This window comes from Xiphophorus hellerii, chromosome 16, assembly GCF_003331165.1.
Source record: "Xiphophorus hellerii strain 12219 chromosome 16, Xiphophorus_hellerii-4.1, whole genome shotgun sequence".
Lineage (NCBI taxonomy): Eukaryota > Metazoa > Chordata > Actinopteri > Cyprinodontiformes > Poeciliidae > Xiphophorus > Xiphophorus hellerii.
The window spans coordinates 16,120,613-16,140,525 of NC_045687.1; the positions used below are offsets into that span (position 1 = coordinate 16,120,613).

General features: G+C 38.6%; 1 protein-coding gene across 1 annotated transcript; it reads left to right on the forward strand.

The window, feature by feature from the left end:
- The first annotated feature begins 5 nt into the window (after positions 1–5).
- On the forward strand, positions 6–18,345 carry slc17a7a (solute carrier family 17 member 7a). The gene is made up of 13 exons (XM_032587572.1): positions 6–299; positions 7,135–7,387; positions 8,270–8,388; positions 8,529–8,643; positions 8,723–8,810; positions 9,730–9,816; positions 10,234–10,376; positions 10,489–10,638; positions 12,044–12,176; positions 12,805–12,915; positions 14,894–15,021; positions 15,103–15,172; positions 15,246–18,345. The coding sequence occupies exons 1-13, from the start codon at positions 238–240 to the stop codon at positions 15,539–15,541; spliced, it is 1,755 nt and encodes a 584-aa protein (XP_032443463.1). The 5' UTR covers positions 6–237; the 3' UTR covers positions 15,542–18,345.
- The last annotated feature ends 1,568 nt before the right edge of the window (positions 18,346–19,913 follow it).

Below are 19,913 nucleotides of genomic sequence, written 5' to 3' on the forward strand. Positions count from 1 at the left end.
ATTTTAAATCCTTTGCCTCTGCACGGTCCAGTCCAGCACATTGACAGATTTCACGAATGCGCAGAGAAATCGAAAGGCTTCCACCTGTCGCAGCCCATCAGTGGTGCTGGTTCGGTTGGGGAGGGATGAGAGAGGGAGAGTGATAGACCGTGCGAAAGAGGAGAGCAGCGCGCGTTCGGGCGGGACAGCAGGGCGCGCAGGACATCAGCACACCGGCCGGGTCAAGGAGCTGCAAGGATGGAGATCCGACCGGACAGGTTCAAGGCGGTGGCGGGGAAAACCTTGGGGAAAATTCACAGGTACGCAATCTAAACATTATTGATATTTTCAGGCTGATATTTTGACTTTTTACGCATGTTTTCTGTTTGGACTCGCCGTGCTCTGACCATTTCAGCTTTATTGTAGTTTTTTTTTTTTTTTTTTTTTACTGTTTAGAAAGTTTTAGTTAAGGGGGAAAAATGCAGTTTTGCTATTTTTTACGCAACAAAAGTGTAGTTTAGTGCACCGCTTTGTAGAGTGCAATGATTGGAAGTGAACGTGGATAAAAATGGGTCACCTGATGGAGAGAAACAATTGCTTTTTGTTTTTTTTTGCTTTTTGGGGAATTTGGAATTGTTGTTTTTTTTTCTTTTATTGTTTTAATTTTCATGTTTCTCCAAATGTATTTTTTTTAGATGTGGCCCTCAAAGTGGGGCTTCAGATCAGAAGAAAGTCTGGTTACATAATATGTTCGTGATACATTGGCCTCGCTGATATCTGTCTATCTATGCTCCTCTTACGTTTTTATATGCACGTATTTTTAGCATTAATTACCCAAATTCCTTTATTTTATCACATTAAAAGCATAAATATTCGTCATCTGTCGTTTTTGGATATTAATCCACAGTTAAGACGGTTTGGAAAACGAGAAAGAGAGGCAGAAAAAAGCTGAAGTACGCTCTAAAAAATAAAAAATACTTTTAAAAAAATATATCTGAAATACAAAACCCTAAAATTTGTTTTACCATGACTGTAAAACAAAAAGACTGTACACTGTAAATGTACACTGTAAATATACATTCCTTTATACAAAGAGCCTAGATCACGTTCAGGTGCATTTCAGAGTTCATTTCTAACTTAGGGGAAAAAGGAGCAAATAATAAAATAGTTGTTGGCATTTGCCTGGACAAAACACGAAGTCTTCAGAATGCTTTATGGATATTTCAAGTCTTTTTTTTTTTTTTTGACATTTTAATATCTAAGTAATGCTAATGTTGCAACCAAGGAAAGAAAAAGTAGACTGCCTCTCAACAAGAGTATTTCTTCAGAGGTGATGTGAAATACAAGACGTCATTTGCCACTTCTAAATGATGTATTCAAGTGTCTCTTCAGTTTACATAGAAACTGACCTTTGGGTGTTTTAAACTGTTTAACTATAGATATTAAAATCAGAATGCATATACTATAAAACTGCATCTGTATTTACAGAAAGTCAGTGAAGTTGTGCAAGTATGTTTGGGCATTTCATGTCAACTCAAGAGTTGCGTCGGAAACTGGTTTGCAGACGATATTTCTGGGAGAAGATGGAGAGATTAAAGACACTGATAGAACCTCATGCAATACCCAAAGCTTTAAGCTTCCGCTCTCTCAGGATTTGAGGTAGCAACCAAACGTACAAATCCCGTCCTGAAATAGCCTGTTTTTCAGTCCAGCTGTCGAGCCATGCAAATCCCTGAACTCTCCCCTCCCACTCGCTCCATCCCGGCTCTATGTCACTTCCTCCTGTCTCTTCCTCCTCCTCCTCCTCACGCATCCATTGAACTACCAGCTGAGGGTCACCTGATCTAAAAAAAAAAAACTCAAAGATCTCCTTCTCAGTATCAGATTGATTTTAGTGAACGTTTTTGTGACTTTTAGTGTCACACCAGCACAAGATTTCAAACAGATTTAATGTTTCCATTTAAAATTAGGAATCTGTGGGCAAACGAAGCAGCAAAATGTGTTCTAACACGTGGCGTTCCTGGTGTTTGCAATCTCTCCTCTGCACAGACAAAACCGAGATCCCCCCTCGATGAAAGCAGCCAGAAGTCCATCTATTATTTAAACATTTTTTCACTCAGAAAGCATCTCTTGTTTCTATATTAAACTGCAGTAGGTAAGCACAAACTTCAGCCGCGTAAGGTCAAGTGCATTCCTTGTTTTTGCAGTAGCTAAACTCTCAAAAGAAGAAATAATCTACTTGCCTTGTACAAGGGAGACTACTTAAAAATATAATAATGCAGAATCATGGTGATCTAATATGTAACACAGTTCCTAATGAAACACTAAAAGAAGGAAGCTGAACGCATCGAGGATTGCTTGAGAGCTTATGGTTCACTACATAACAGGCAATACAGAAAATAACAGGTAATCCATATTTAATCCACTTGACTTGGAGCTCAGTGTGTTTTTCTGTTACTACCTTTCATTGTTCACTGTTGAGATGAAATATTCAAACAACGGCAAGATGATTTCATTTACTCCTGTTTGGACGTCAACAATTTTTTATTATTTTTATTTTTTTTGGAAGTAGTGCATGTGACTGCACTCTTAATCATTTTGGCGTAGTTAACTGGGTCAATCTGGCATGTGATGGTGTGTGTGGAAGTGTTTAAGTTAAAAGGGTTTTTTTTTTTGCAAATGACGCATGCAACATAGATGAGCAGTTTGGAGAGTCAGCTGCATCCACCCAGCGTGCTTCTTTTTTTTTTTTTTTTTTGGCTGCAGTGTTGTTATGCATGCATGAAGTCGGTCCAGCTCCACCGTATTGTTCAGCGCACCGTTCTGGTTGTGTTTTAACCACAGCGCCATGGCAACAATGGATAGTTTATTCAAGGTACCTTAAAAATGATAAGTGTATGAAGGTCACAAGTGTGGACACTCAAACACTAGAGGTGTGTTGGGGTGTGTGGGGGCGTGTGTGTGTGTGTGGAGAGTATGGGGGCGGTGGGGGGGTGCTGTGACAGGATGGGGAGGAGGGTGTCTCCCTGGGTGACACAGTCCCACCGAGACCCAATCTGTTCACTTCAGGGAGAGTGAGCGGCTCACAAAGGAAGGGGGGGAAAACACCACTTTCAGGATCACGAACAAAACGCATTCCTTTGTCAGGTGTTTGGTGCAAGATCTCAAAATGTTGAAATCAGGAAATAAAGGGGATCAATTTCTCAACCTGAATGCAAACAGAAGCTGACCGGAGCTTGTGCCGTTATATAATATTTTCACCTCCCCTCGCTGGCTTTCACTCAGTCGCTGTCATCCTCATAAGAGAGGATTATGCAGAACACGCTGTGAATTGGTGAATTTGATGCACAAAGACAAGACCGAGGTCACTGGGCGTTCCTGCCCTATCACTGATATCAAATTATTGCAAATTTAAACGATAAAATCAGGCTCTGAACACGAACGTCAGCTTTAAACGCAGAACTAAGCTACTGGTAAATATGACACATTTTATATTGTAACTTAATATGGAGCAGTTAAAAGTATAATTATTCATTTTAATCTATCTGCTCCTACAGGTGCAGGTTTGAAAATGTCCAATATGTAGGAATAATAATTTATGTGACTGACCTACACAATCTGATGTTCATTTTCTCAAACCTTTCTTCTATCCTGAAGAGTAACAATTACACTAATTTAAAATACACACTGCTGGACTCTGTTTAATGATTTCCACTGGGTGTCATTTCATGGTTTTAGAGTGAAGAAACCAGAAAAAAAAGTTTCATTGTTGCATGTAAAATGATTTAATAAGAATTAAAGTTTGTTATTAAAGTCTAATGATTAAATCAGTGTAAATACATACTACGCTCAGTTCTGATTCCTGTGGCCCATCATCAGATCGTGAGCCTCCGCCAAGCCGATTCCTGCTCTAATTATGATATTTCAGAGAGCCAGAGGTCACGGCGCTTCTGCCTGCTCATGCTCTCCTGCTCATTAATTGTTGCCAGCTGAGACCAGCCAGGTTCTTGCTACGCTACGCTGAGTGGAAGTTCAGCTGATGGAACCTCCAGCTCCGTCGTGATAGTGAGCCTCAAATAAAGGCGAAATGACCTTTCATGTTCACAAACCTGCTCGGGTGCAGAAATGTCCCACGCTGTCTAGCCTATCAGACCCTGATCTGCTTTGCTATGTTGGGACACTAAAACGCTCACAGGGCAGAGACAGAGTGGCCTTTGGTGGGAGACACGTAATTAACATCCACTTTTCCTGTGGGCTGCCCTCGTTAGTCAGCAGCATATGCGTGAATGTCAAGCTGCAATCTGTCTTTTGACGCCTAATGAGGATCCTCCTGCAGCTTCCACGAACGCTGAACTAAAATTCAGCTCGGGCTCCACTCAGGGGGCGGGGGGGCGAGTCAGCACATTTGTTTAGCACACAGAGGACGGCGGTGTGAGAGCAACCAACTGGTTCAACTTGAGATGTAAACAATTTAGCAGCCTGACCTCAGTTTGGAGGGGCTTAAATAATGCACCTATTTCTAAACAGCTTGAAATGAACTCTAAAAGAAAATAGTATGATCGATAGATTCATTCTTTACTCACTCTTCCATCATCCTTCTACTCTCCTCCATCCATCCTCCTGTCCTTCCTGTCTTTGTGGGGGGGGGGTTAGACTCCGTACTTTAAGCTTGAAATATCTTCCCTGATTTCATGCAGAATTTTCTGTATTTAAACTTTGAAAGTTGGTTAAAAATGAGCAAAACATTTAAGAAACAAGCATGTCGATTTCCTCAACATGCTTGTTGGCTATTTATTTTTATTGTACTGTGACTTGCATGTTAATGCACATCCTGTAGCTGGTTCAAACTACTACTTATAACGACAGACATCAAAATACCTCTTGATCTTCCACTGTCAGACAGGCAAAACCCTTTCAAATTTACTCGCCTTCCCATGTTTACTCCAACAAATATGTTGAATTAGAGACAGTTTGGAAACTAATATCTTTACAGGATGTCAAAAGCAGATAAATCACGTTTCAGCATCTCCTCAAACATTTGTTGCGCCAAACATAGAACATACTGAAGCGTGTCCACCGCCTGCCTGGCCCTCCATATTCATTTCCGGAAGTAAATCATTTTTGTAATCCTAATCTGAATGTGGTGACAGATTAAAAGGGAGAGAGAAAGAGAGAGAGAGGCTGCAGCCTCACTAATCTTTTCTAGATTCTAAAACCATGTTGCTTTGCAAGTATTTTTTTTTTCCATTTTCCATTCTTTTTATCAAATGTAATGAGAGACTTTTAGTTGCATTTCTCACTCTGTTGAAGTGGGTTTTCCTTGATTTTCTCAAAATGTTCTGCACATATTTACTGATTTGAATGGATGAGCAAATAGATTAGAGAGTCTGCTGTATAAAGACAGAAAAGTAGAGGCGTAAAGGAGAATCTGCAAGCAGCATAAGAAATATAAACACATCATAGATGGAGCCAATTGTAAATTCAAAGCCCCACAAGCCAGTGGATAGATAGGCTGTGGCAGATTATGGTGTAAAAAAGAAAAACATATGGAGTAAAATATTTATGCAACTCAAAAACATATTAATAATTGACCAATGCCAGAGTCAGTCTTTCCTTCTGTTGGAGTTTGTGAAGAAGTTTTCCTGGAGTTTTGGCAGGTTGAAGAGGTTTTGCTACTGCAGCCTCGGCACTATGATTTTATTTTATTTTATTTTATTAAGCCCAACCAGCTCCTATCCTTCTGGATGTCATGTCTGCTGGACTGAATGATTCTCCAGCTCAGTGACTAACTGGATTAGCACAACGCAAAGTGGAGTTCTGAGCGCGTGAAGTGAAACATGATGAAAGAAAACCTACTCTCACAATCACATAGAAAACACAGAGGAAGCTGTGTTTGCTTTCAGGTGAATCAGAGGTCTGCTCGCTTTGTGCTCGTCTGTTAGTGGGGGGAGATCTCGAGCGAGGTTGTTGTACACAGATGGCCACTCCTCTGACTTCTCTGTTTGACTCCTGTGGAAAAATGTGACTCTGGAACATGATAAAAATAATCTCATATAGTCAAACAACAACACACACCACTAAGAGTTGTTCATTTATCTTTAAAGATGAACAAAATATTTTTCTTTTCCTGACACAAAGACAGTAGATTGAAAAGAAAATGGATTAAAATGTGTTTATATGATTTGTAACTTAAAATATCTAATAACTTTTATAAGCAAAGCTTTTTAACAGATCTTTGCTTAACTACATCATATTTCTTGTCATACAAACTATTTTAAGTTGAAGAATTGCAGTCAAATGATCCGCATAGACAGTTTCACTAAAGATGCTCCAGAAGAACCTATTTTTTCTTGATCAACTCTGATCAATGATTGCCAGGTCGGACACTGAAAAATCTTTTTCTTTTTTTTTTTACCTCTCCATTAAATGCATCAAACTAAGTGTTAGGTAGTAAAACCTTCATGCAATTGGCCAATTTACCAAACGCACTCCAAGAGCGCATCCTCAACTAATCCAGTTTTAGAATGAATTAAAATAAAGAAATCCAGATCAGAATCAAATGTTCAGATATCGAAGAAAATCAGTACCACTGCTGGACAGGAGAAACTTGATTCTTTATCTACTATCTTTTCTTGGAAAATTCAGAAGTTTAGGTGGGTTAGTCTCACAGCTGCATGCCTGATTAAAAAACTGAATCTAAATTAATCAATAACATTCTTTACAGAAAAAGAAGACCCAAGAGAATGAGCAATGTCTTGAAAATCAATTAAAAATCAACTAAGTGTTCGATTCGATATTAGTTTACATATGTCAGGTCACAGTACCATTTTAAGGCAAGGTTATGAAACATTTTAAAGAAAATACATATTTTTTTGTTTGTTTGAAGTATCTGTGTTCAAACCTTTTTATTGAATCTATTTTTAACCAGGAGAAAACACTCAGTGAGATTACTATTCTCTTTTCTGTGCTAAAACTGAAGCACAGCTTTTATTGATGAATAAACAAGTCCAAAGAGCAGACTTAGATCTAATATAGAGACAAAAAAAATCCCAAAAAGGAGAAGAAACATATTTTTTGTCAATCTATCTATGAAAAAGCACTGCAGTTTTCTCACAGACCTTTTTTTAATATATTTTCTTTGTCTGCCCGCTTTAGGCTCATTGAGAAACGACAGGCCAATGGAGAAACCATCGAGTTATCAGCTGAAGGCCGCCCAGAGCTGGTGGAGGAGAAGGAGCTGCCCGTGGTGGACTGCACCTGCTTCGGCCTCCCCAGGCGGTACATCATTGCCATCCTGTGCGGCCTGGGCTTCTGCATCTCCTTTGGTATTCGATGCAACCTGGGTGTTGCCATTGTTAGCATGGTCAATGACCATACGGTCTACAAAGGCAACAAGGAGGTGCTTGTGGTAAGTAGTGAGAAATAATTTGAAGGACATATTTTGCAAAAATGCAACGTGAAGGCTAATTTCTGAAGATTGCTAACATTCCTTTCTGTCCTGTTCAAGACAGTTTTGCGGTCTATGGTCTTTGTAAAGATCATTTCTTTTATTTAGGTTTAAAGATACAGCTTTGTTCAATTAATTTAACATTTATGTGATTGTAGATAAACATATTTAGATTTTATGTCATAATTATGAAAGGTTTGCACCTTTTTGGTAAAATAAGTGTCATATATAAAATCCATCTAATTTCCAAATCAGAGTGGTTCTTTTTGCAGACCAGGATTAGGACACACCATAGGTAGTCACTTTTGAGACAAGTGGATAAATAGAGACAGAAAAGCAAAATTGTCTACTTGAACAGCAAAACTTTAAGAACTTTTTATGTTCACCTTTAGATTTATTGTTGCTGTGGCACCCAAAGATCCCCTTTGTGTTACAATAAAGGAAGAAAGAAGCTTTTTTTATTGTGTAAATGAAAATTACTGAATGCACTAACAGGCAAGAGCCATGTTTTTATGTTCTCAATATATTACGGTCTAATGCATTAGGTGACAGATCACAATTCAATCAATGTTTGTTTTTTTTACTTTTTGTGAATCAATAAAGAGGAACATCCATTCAGCCGTCACCAGTGTCATTAACGATGTTTTTTTTTTTTCTTTTGACAAAATCAATACACAAAAGCACAAGGTTTAAATCATGGTTTTATTAATTAAGGTAAATCATTGGTTCAGGTCAGTTTCAATAACTTTTTGTGATAGCTCAAATGAGGGCATCAGTGTAGTTCAATGAAAAGAAATGTGTTGATTAGTTTTGCATCTAATAAAATGTTTTTCTTCCTTTCAGGCTGCACAGTTCACCTGGGACCCAGAGACGGTGGGGATGATCCACGGCTCCTTCTTCTGGGGCTACATAGTCACACAGATCCCGGGTGGCTTTATATGTCAAAAGTTTGCAGCCAACAGGTGAATATTCCCACTTCCAGCTGATCTGTGCACATGAACTTCTTCTGGTGCATTTTCAAAGTGTTTTCCGTTCCGCTTTTCTTCTTCTGATGTTTTTGGTTTTGATTCATATAACCTGCATGTCTTTTGTGTATTTTAAGAGTGTTTGGCTTTGCCATCGTGGCCACGTCCGTCCTCAACATGCTGATCCCATCTGCAGCTCGCTGCCACTACAGCTGCGTCATTCTTGTGAGGATATGTCAAGGCCTTGTTGAGGTGCAGTATGTGTCTGTGTGCAGATCTTCACGCTGGACTTTATGCACAAGCATTTGCTGACTGTTTCTTTGTCCTTCAGGGTGTATCGTACCCAGCCTGCCACGGGATCTGGGCCAAGTGGGCGCCTCCTCTTGAGAGAAGTCGATTAGCCACAACAGCCTTTTGTGGTAAAGTTTTTTTGTGTGTGTCAAAATTTCATTTTTGGTCTGGAAATCCCACCTGGAGCTTGCTGGAACATGGGATGGTGCAGCAAAAAATGCATCTGAATTTTAAGAAGGCCTGTGAATAGGCCTGTCATGAAAACAAATTTTGCTGGATGATAAATTGTTCCAGAAGTCACTGTGATAACGATTATATTGTTGTTTTGAGACCATTTTTAAGTAATATAACAGAAATGGCAAAATAATAATGCAAGAGCACATTCTCGATTAGTAAACTTTAAATTTTAATGAACATTTAACATTGGAACTGAAATTTAAAATATTTCAATATTTTTAAATATTTCATTTAAAACATTTTAAATATCAAAAATAAAATAAATAAAACAACAAATCAAATGAATTTTGAAGTCTCTGTAAACAAAATTGCTCTTCAAAAAAGGGCTAGTTGAGACAAAAGCACCAAAGTGAAGACTGTTATCATCCTGTTTTTGGTAAAAAAGAGAAAAGCTAAATCACGCCAATGGAAATTATTGAGTTTGTTTCCATTTATCGTGCAATTAATTGATTTAGTGATTATTATGACAGGCCTACCTGTGACGTTGATAACTATAAAATATTAGAAGACCATAGAGCACAAGTGTCAAGCTACACAGTCCTCGAGGGCCGCTATCTGCCACAGATACAAAACACTGGAATGAAATGGCTTAATTACCTCCTCCTTGTGTAGATCAGTTCTCCAGAGCCTTGCTAATGACCTAATTATTCTATTCAGGTGTGGTGCAGCAGAGGCACATCTAAAAGTTGCAGGACAGTGGCCATCCAGGACTGGAGTTTGACACCCCTGCCATATAGGTATGCTAATATAATGAGAGAGAAATCATTTTTTTACATATGTGTTGTTTTCTTGTGCTTATTTCCGTTTTAGGATCCTATGCTGGGGCAGTGGTGGCCATGCCTTTAGCGGGGATACTAGTGCAATACATCGGGTGGCCTTCTGTATTTTATGTCTATGGTTAGTATCCTTAAACAGTGCCTTGCAAATTTGTTCATATCCTTAAGAACAGAACGTTACAGCTTTTTTTTCATTACAAACACTATTTGTAAAATATGTTTAGGTGATATTATATTGGGGATTTTTAATGTGGCAAACAGAGAAAAGCGTGACTGTGACTTGAAAGGCAAACAATTCTGGTTTTCTTGTTGCTATTTGCTTACTAATGTTTTCTAGCAAACCTCTGAGGCCTTCACAAATAGCTGGATTTAGACTTGAATTAAACAGCACAAAGCTGGTCTTTGAAGTGGTTAGTGGCACTGGGATTTTGTTTTGGGTTATCGGAGTAAAAGTGGCTGAACATAAGTTATCTTTTCAGACTTTCATTTTTCTCTCTTTCTCTGCTGTTCCCGCTGTCTTCGTCTCGTCCTCTCCCAGGCAGTTTTGGGATATTCTGGTATTTATTCTGGGTTCTTGTGTCATATGAGAGCCCAGCAGTCCATCCCACTATCACTCCAGAGGAGAGAAAATACATTGAAGAGGCAATCGGAGAATCTGCAGCTTTTCTCAATCCCCTTCATGTATGCCGCTATATGACACTCAAAGATTTTTATTCATAAATTTACAAATTATAGAGGTTGAATGCTTGATGGACGGTGAATTATTCTGCTCCTATTTTTCTTTTGATGGCAGAAATTTAAAACGCCATGGAGAAATTTCTTCACCTCCATGCCGGTCTATGCCATCATTGTGGCCAATTTCTGCAGGAGCTGGACTTTCTACCTGCTGCTCATCAGCCAGCCTGCATATTTTGAAGAAGTTTTTGGCTTTGAGATCAGCAAGGTGAGTCTAAGAACGCTTTTTTGTAGATGGGAAATATGGTTCTCTATGTGAGAATTCAAAAAACACGCCACTTGTGTGGTTGCACCCCAAAACGTTTCTCATATCCAGTCAGTGGGGAGAGTATCTTCGCCCACCTCCGCACTGACCTGCAGCCCCCAAGTTGGATTATACACATGGTCTAGTTTAAAACTCTAGACCATGTGTGATTGTCGCCAGTTTTAGTTTTTATGATGTTTTAACAAGAAAATTAGAACCCTTTCTTTAATAACACTAATGATATATCGAACATTCTCCACATCTGAGGAAATAAAAACATCATTTTAACCAAACTGTCTTCTTTTAAGTGATCTTCTAGGTTTTCATGTGGGTGTTTTTCTTTACAGGTTTTTTTTTTTATTAATATTTTCGGGTAGGAAGCATTGTTCTTTCTAGTGCAAAATTAAAGTACATTGATATTCCATATGTCAGTAGCAAACACATGAGACTCCAGGGTCAGGTCGACTGACACCATGCTAGCACTTATGCTAACAGGGATGTCAATTATTTTTATACAAAGGAACCATGTGATGATTTGCTACCAGCAATTACAAATGATCTAATAATTCTGGGTTCTTTGTCAAATGTTTGCTTAGATGGTGAATCTTGTTTTCATCTCCTTAGCTTTACACTGAAATTAATCTGCTTTTGGGTGGTGTCTTTTTAGTGGGAATAGTGACATTATGAGAAAAACATCTAAAACACTCCCTCTCGTACCACATGCCACAGCATAAAAGCATGTCATATCCAGAACTCCTACGTGTTAAATCCTCCCACCTTCTTCTTCACCTTTCACCCCATTCAAGCTTTATTTTTTTAATCAGTTTCTAGGGCGGGTCCAGGCGTTGCCAGCTTACATGGAGAGTTGCCTTGAAATCCAGCTAAAATCATCTCTTACCTCTGTTTTTTTCTTCTCTATTAGTTATCATGGTCTAAAATTGTACTTTTGGTTTACTATCTTTTGAATGTTTTGAGGTTACCTTCACAGGGGTTGCCAGTGAGTGGAGGGAGGACATTTAATCATTAATCGCTCTTAAAGCAAATAGTAAAAATTTATAATAGCTCGTCTTCAGATGTGAAGGCCACATATCCACCAATAAGTCAAGACATGTTCCTGTGTTGTCTTTTATAGGTTTTACTAACGTCTAAACTTCTGTCTTATCAGGACTCTAACAAGCCTATAAAAGTGTCCAAACAAAAAGCAGAGAATGAAGGCATGGCAGTTTTATTTCAGTAGTAAAAACTATAGAGCTATTTTGGTGCCTTGTTACTGTAAAGTTAAATTCCTCTGTACAAAACTTTCCCCCCTTTGGCTTTTTTTCTGGCTTGCTCTTATTCCCCACTGTTTCTGCATGTTTTTCCTCGTCAGGTGGGCATCGTGTCAGCTTTGCCCCATCTGGTGATGACAATCATCGTGCCTATCGGAGGCCAACTGGCCGACTACCTGAGAACTCACAACCTGATGTCCACCACCAACGTCAGGAAGCTCATGAACTGTGGAGGTGAGAGAGCATCAGGCATGAAAGGACGATCTGTGGAGAAGCACAGGGAAGATTGAACAGGAAACAGAAAAAAAAAATAGCTGTACTGAGAGTTTCATCAATGAAAGCCACAACTCTTCAGGCTGTTTTGATTTTATTTTAATTGGAACATCGTCAAATAAAAGCTACAAACAAATAGGATTTTAAAGTTGTAATATTATCCATATTTATAAAATGCGATTTCTTCTGAGTTCAGAAAAATTGCCAAAAGATGTTATAAAAAAAAAAGGAAACTCAAAATAAGTTAGAAATTTACAAAAACTGACAGCCAGTGATTAGGAAAGACACTTCCTGTCTTGTGTTGTGATCTGAATTCGCAACACTGTTAAATAAAATTAAAAATTAACAACATTCTAAACATAAATGACTCACTTATCCACACCAGCTCCTCTTCTCAGCATCCATTAGGCAGCAGCATGCAGAATCATATTAATATTTCAGCACTGCTTAAAGGTCATATCAACATGTGCTAAAAAAAACACGTCTGGCATTTCTGACATATTTATGATGCACCACTTAGTAATCAAGAGCAGCGCTACAGTAAGAAAGAGTTTGAAGGTTTAACTGTGGATTTGTTCTCCCGTTTCAGGTTTCGGGATGGAGGCCACCCTCCTTCTGGTGGTCGGATTTTCTCACACTAAAGTTATTGCCATTACTTTCCTGGTCCTCGCTGTGGGGTTCAGCGGCTTTGCAATCTCAGGTTGGAAGCATGTTTTTAGTGTCTCTACATCACAGTAATCTTATGTCACTTTATCAAATAATTCTGAAAAAGAATGTTTTAATACAGCTTAGAATCCTAGAAGAAAACTTGACAAAGACTGCAAAAAACTTTCAAGAGATTCACCTTCCAGCAGGACAACAACCCTAAACATGCTGCCAGAGCAACAGGGGGATGTTTTAAATAAAAACCTATTCATGTATTAGGATTACGCAGACTAAGTCTATGCCTTAGTACAATTTTAAATTTGTTGCAAGAAGCTTTTCATCCCAAACGCAAAGAATGTGCAAAAAAGCTTGCAATGGAAATTGCACCAAATGCTTGTTTATTAAGTGTTGACTCAAGGCACTGAACAGAAACGTGGCACACTTTTTTAAACCAAAATTTGTGCTTGTAGCAAGACAAGCACTAGGTATGAATAATTTGGAAGGTTTTTATCTGAAATGCCTCATCAGTTCACTAGAACTGAGGAAGTCTTTAAGTTGAAGTTTGGAAATGAGCTAATGGGCTAATATTACATGTTTATTTTTCTTTTTTTAATGGTCTGTTGAGTCAATAAGAAGAAAAAGTTAAATAAACAGCTTCCACTGGAACACAGTGAAGACTCGGAATTTAAAACATTAGACAAATCACTATTATAGCACTAAGAGCTGAATCATTTCTGATGTTAAGAGAGGAAAGTTAGAATTTACTCTTAAAACCAAACTCAAAAAGACAAAATAGATTTGACTTCATACCACTTCCAAGAGACACTGAGATGGAGATGTAGAGACATGACTGTCCTCTTCCCTGAAGAAGGAGTGTAAATCCTGACACCACAGTGAAAATAAGTTATTAAAATCTATGGGACTCAGAAAGTGACCAAGTGCTTTTCTTTGAGGATTGAGTTATAATTTCAGCATCCAAATTATAACTCATAGGCAAGGAAATTACTATTTATTGTAGAATATTGTCCCTTTGTGAAACAATGCCCTCTAAAAACAGGACAAAGAAAGACTACAAGGGTGCTGAAGATTGATAGCACTAATGTAATGATACTGCTGTGCAGCCTATTGGCTTATTTACAAATGCAGTCTGGACAGCTGTGATGGAAAAAAAAAATCTTGGTCATCAATAAAATAACAAGTTTGCTTGTGGAGAGCTGCAACTTTACTGGAATCCATATAAAAAAGCTGCAGCTTTAGAAGGAAGAGCAGAAGGTTGAAATCTGAAATCTGTTGAAATCTGTGAGACGCAGCCCAGCTCTCCTTCAGTTTGACTTTCTCACTGAACAGACTCCAGCAGTCAATGTGAAGAATAATTTATTAATTATCTATCCCCTGAGTCTTCTCAAAGGCTTTGCAACTCGACAAACAAATGTTAATAGTATCAGTGTCTTATTAAGTTAGATCAGCCTGTTTCACACTCTGTATACCAGTTTCCTTTATTATTTCAGTATGATCTTTTGTTTATTTTTCTTGTATTTCCTTTTACTGCACAGAAACTAATTTCTTCTTCTTTTGCTTCCAAGTGACCAGATTTTCCTGCTGTGTCTGACGAAACCTTTCAAATTTAGTTGATTCCCCATATTTTCAAATCATTGTCCCGTCAAAAGACCCAATGAAGAATAATGTTCAATTTCCTGTTGTTGTTTAAAATTTTCTGGGATTCCGGTGATTTATTTATTCCATGCAGACCTACAAGGTTTCCAATGCCTTTAAAAAAGAAACAAGCATGTAGCATCACAAGTCCTCTTCTGTGCTAACAGGAAGTATAACCTAAATTTCCATATATTCATCCAAACCTACCTGGAGGATTAGCACTTTATCACTGACTTAAAACACTCAAATTAAAGGTTTGATTTTTCTAAAATCTGTCAGAAAATGTAAGTGCAAAAAAACCAAAACATGTATTTATTCTAAGGCTTTTAAAGCATTCTTTTTAACCCCCAAAATGCTGCTGTTTGTTTTTGCTTTTAAAGGGTTTAATGTTAATCACTTGGATATTGCCCCTCGATATGCCAGCATACTGATGGGAATTTCCAACGGAGTGGGAACGTTATCGGGAATGGTGTGTCCTCTCATAGTGGGGGCCATGACCAAACACAAGGTGACCGATTAACTTCTTCCAATCTGTTCACAATGGTTGAGGTCGAATTTGAAACTAAGTTGGATCTTTTTATAACTTTAGACGCGTGAGGAATGGCAGTACGTCTTCCTCATAGCGTCCGTCGTCCACTACGGAGGAGTGATTTTCTATGGTAGGTATGGTCCGCGCCGAGAAATTGTCTGTTGGTTCCACTTAAAAGCAACATGACTTCCTCTCCCTTTCAGGGATCTTTGCATCCGGGGAGAAGCAGTGGTGGGCCGACATAGAGGACACGAGCGAGGAGAAATGCGGTATAATCAATGAGGACGAACTGGCCAATGAGACGGAGGAGCTCTACCGTGGAGGCGGCCAGTACGGGGCCATGGGTCAGCCGGTGGTTGGTTCAAATGGAGGAGGAGGCGGCGGTGGAGGCGGTGGAGCGGGATGGGTTACAGACTGGGATAAGTCTGAGGAGTATGTGCAACCACCGGGATACAACTCATACATGCATAGTGGAGGGAAGGAGAAGGAGCTGACATAGAAGACTGAAGTGATTCAACAAAAAATAAGTAAATGAAAAGATTGTTTATGTAGAAGGATTGTAAAGGAGCTGTTGAGGTACATTGAGGACATTTAAGGACATTTACAGCTGCACATGTCAAGAGTCTGGATCCGCTATGTTGCAGGTGTGTGAGCGTGTGCGTTGGAGTGTGGGTGTGTGTGGGTGTGTGTGTGTATGGGTGCGCGTGTTTGTGGGTGTGCAGCAGCCAATGCAGTGAACCTGCAGAAACATACAGTTTTCATTTACAAAATCTGGACTCTTCTCCCAGACTTTCTTCCTGATCCTGACTTCATGGTGAAGGACCAGCAGTTTTGTTTCCAAGCCCTTGCTGAGGAGTTTGTGTGTGAGAAAGAAAAAAAGTGGTGGTCTTTTGTTGTTTTTACATTTTTACTTGTAAGCATTTTTGATTTTTTTTTTTTTTCAATTTATGGCATAAAACAGTGTTTAAATTACAAAAATACATTGTGAAATGGTGCAGCTTCATAGTTTCAGAAGAAATTACAAACATGTCGGTGAAAAGGAGGGTGTTTGTGTCGGCTTGCATCAGCCTGTGCACATAAATATAATCTGATTTTTGAGGGAATATGTGTGTGGGGGTGGGCGTATGTGTTAAAGTGTACCTGGTTTTAGCAGTGTCTCACCCAGGACAGGGTCAACTATAAGATAAACAGTTCAGGTCAGAGGTTTACATGCACCTAGTGATGCATTCAACCTATTCCTTTATCCAGCACCAGCTCTGTTTGGAGAGCATACACACCAGGTTACCCAGACACAGTGTGTATAACAACATCCAAACACTTCAGCTCTGACTTCATTTCACCAGCGTATGTTCGCCAAGTATTAAACTGGCTTGTCCAGATCTTTCACAGCCAATTTTTAAAAAGCTTCATCATGCTTTTTTTCAGCGGTAGTCTAGTGCTGTGAGTTTGGTCTAACACATTTCATATTGTTTGCATGGGGAAAAACTGTAGAAGTTATTTTCCAGATCTTGCTGAAGCTCTCTGTGAGTGATCCTTAGCTTTCTTCACATTGAAGCCACGTTAACACTGCCACAGACTGACAGAATGCCTAAGAAAAAAAATGAAGCCCCTGCAATAATTGTTCATTTCTAGGGTGTGATGTTTTTATGTCTAAGAAAACAGTATTAGCTGTCACGCATGGTGTCAGAAGCATCATGTTGAGGGTCGGTTTTTGGTATTTGTATATTGTCCAAAGTAAGAGGAATAATCAGAAAGGAAAACATTCTTCAACTTCGCCACAAGCCAACATCCAGCTGGTTCAGTTTTGGAAACAGTTGGATTTACAAAAAGAACAGTGATCCCTAAAAAAACATTAAAAATGCTTTTTGAATGGAAAATGTAGGCTGACATTAAGAGTAGCAGAGACTTTAATCATATTTTAAAAATTGTGGACATTTTAAATTTTGATTTGTGCCTTTAACCAAACCAAAAAGCAAACAGAATTATCCAATGACCTACAAACAGCCAGTGGTGTCTCTGCAAATTGCTGAGGGACATTTTAATTAAATTGTTTGTTGCATAATGATTCAACCCTTCATATTCATATTTACAAAGATGGGTGTATATAAATGCCTGACCTGAACTGCACATAAAAGCAGAAGTTTACTCCTTCCTATCTGAGACATGTCAGTAAATAAAGTGTCGTGACTTCACTGCTCATTTAGCAGAACAATGGATGCTGTAAACCCTGACCTCACACTTCAAGGGGTCAAGCCTTTCCTTCTGTCTCTGGAGCTCCTTTTCTTCTGGTCTCTCTTTGCCTTTTTATTTTTCTCTCTGTCTTTTCTAGCTTAATTTCAGTCGTGTGAGGGGGTGTGTGGGGTGTGTGTGTGTGTGTGTGTCAAGGGGCCAGGTGTCGCGTGTGCATGTGTGGCAGCAAGTGTGCGGTTGTGTCAGATGCCGGTGCTGAAAAATTGTGCGGTGAGCATGTTTTAATTGGCACAACTTTCCAGCCCTCTCTCTTTTTTTCCCACTCATGATGCACAACAACATACAGAGTGTTTATTTCATCCATGCACAGCAAAGTGCAAACACGCAGAAAGAATGGTGACACAGATTTTAATCATAAAAGAGAAACCCACTACTGCCAATAAGCAAGCATTTTCTGGCAAACATTGTCAGTGAATGTGTAACCAGTCAGATGTTTCTTTTTGCACACCCTGTTATAGTGTCCATCTCTGTTTCTGACTGCTCAAGATTTTCTTGCAGACGAACTACTGAACTGCCTAACCTGCTGAGAGCACTGCATTGAATTCATGAAATAATGCATGCATGCTCAAAAACATAACTCCTGCTTTAATGTTAAGTAACAAATTTCAAATGAAAAAAATGTATGAGTCCTTCTCGGATCCTGTTTGTTATTAACTAAGAATGTTAAAACGGATGTGAGGGCACAACAATGTTGGTAGCCTCTGTTGACAAATCATTTTTTAAAAGGTTAAGCCAGATGTTGTTCTGAGTGTAACGTATTTAAGACATGAATGATTATTTCTTATGTAACAATTTGTTTCCGTGTGTTGTATCAGTGTATCTTTAATAGATTTTCTTCTTTGTCAAAAGTTTTGGCTGTTCAAATGTTCTCCTCTCCTCTCGATGAAATGCGTGGTTGCTGGGTGAGAGTTGGTGTACAAAGAAGAAAAAAGAAGTATCATAATTTAAACTTGCAGAAATGTGGAAATATTTTATGTATAAAAAAATGTACATGTGAGGTGAACCTTGTGTAAAATAAAGATTGGAGCGACTTCAGATGGTTTCAACGAAATCGTGATGTCGTAGGGATTCATTATTTTACACTGAAGGTCCTGTGACACTGTGATCACACTGGTGTTTTCCACAATTGCGTCTCCTTCTCTCCTGCTCTGCCTCTCTCTGTCTCTGTCAGGACAGATGGATTCAGGATTATTGCTGTGATTTTAGGCAAAGATTAGATCGGAGAGCAGATGCACTCAGTGGGAAGCGTGAGGCAGAAACATGGACGTCAAAGACGAGGGAAGTGAGGATGATGAGGCAGAGGGTGGGGCATACTGTGACTATGTGTGTCAACTGCAGCGCAGCCGACTGAAGGACATAATGTATCCTTAAGCTGGGTGTGGGACCTACCAGAACACGCATCCACTGTGGATTTGGGTCAAAGTTGGGGGAATTTTTTATTTTTTTTTTGTCATTCTTTTCTTTTTTAAAAGTACAATACTCTGTTTCTATATTACAAATTGTATTTATTTTCAAAATAATTTCAACTTTGACATTTTCTCTAGTGTTATTCTTGTTTTTATCTTACTTTAAGCTGAAGTTTTAATCCCACTTACTCTAAAGTGGTCATTATCTGATAGATTGCAGTTTCTTAATTAATCTCATGATTTAAGCATTAAAAGTAATACTGAATAGCCAAACCTGAGGCTGGTCATTACGCTCCTTTATCCTGTTTCTTTATAACAAATCTTAAAAAAATAATTATTCATTACGAACACTAGAGGGTAATGAAACTCTTGAAAAAGCTTTCCTATAAATCAAGGGTTTGCAACCAGAGCCACATGCAGCTCTTCAAAGTGGCTGTTGATAACGAAATAGATATAAAACCAAGCTGTTTTTACATAAAACTATTTTAAAAAGCTAATCTTATCGGGTTTCCTACTTTCATGTGATATCTGCACAGAGATTCCACAAAACAACACTAATTGCAAAAGAAATAAGATTGTTTAGTTGTTTTCTTTATTATTGTTTCCACAAAACTACAAGCTTTTTTTATCTTTGTCCATGAGATTGAATGTTCTGTGTTGTTTGTGCTAGACAGACCTGTCTGAATATTCACTGACTGGGCCCCTTTGGGATTTGATGGAATAGAAAATTAATATCACTGATGTCCAACCAACAAATCTGCAGTAACTGTGTGATGCTGTCCTGTCAATATATCCCCAAGTTATCTTAGGAATGTTTACCCTTTGAACTGAATCTGTGCTGCAAAAGAAATCAGTTCTGTACATTCACTATTTTTATTACTTCGTCCATATTAGTCTATACAGATGTTTCAGATGTAAATATTGAGTTGCAGTTATCGAGAGTCACAATCAGAGGGCGGTAAATATTCAATCATCTCGGAATACACGCCCTAAGTCAGGAGAGTCATAAAATAAAGGTAAAAATATTCCGGGTAAAACTTTCAAAAATAACCCCTAAATAGATAGCGGGGCTCAAATAAAGACAAAATAATAGTTTAAATGTGTTACGCCAGGTTTTTTAATTTTTTTTTTTTTTTTTTTTATGTTACGCAACGCCTGTGAGAACTGCTCATCAGCATGTTGAGTCCGAGGCGAAGTTAAAGAGAAGGATCTGCA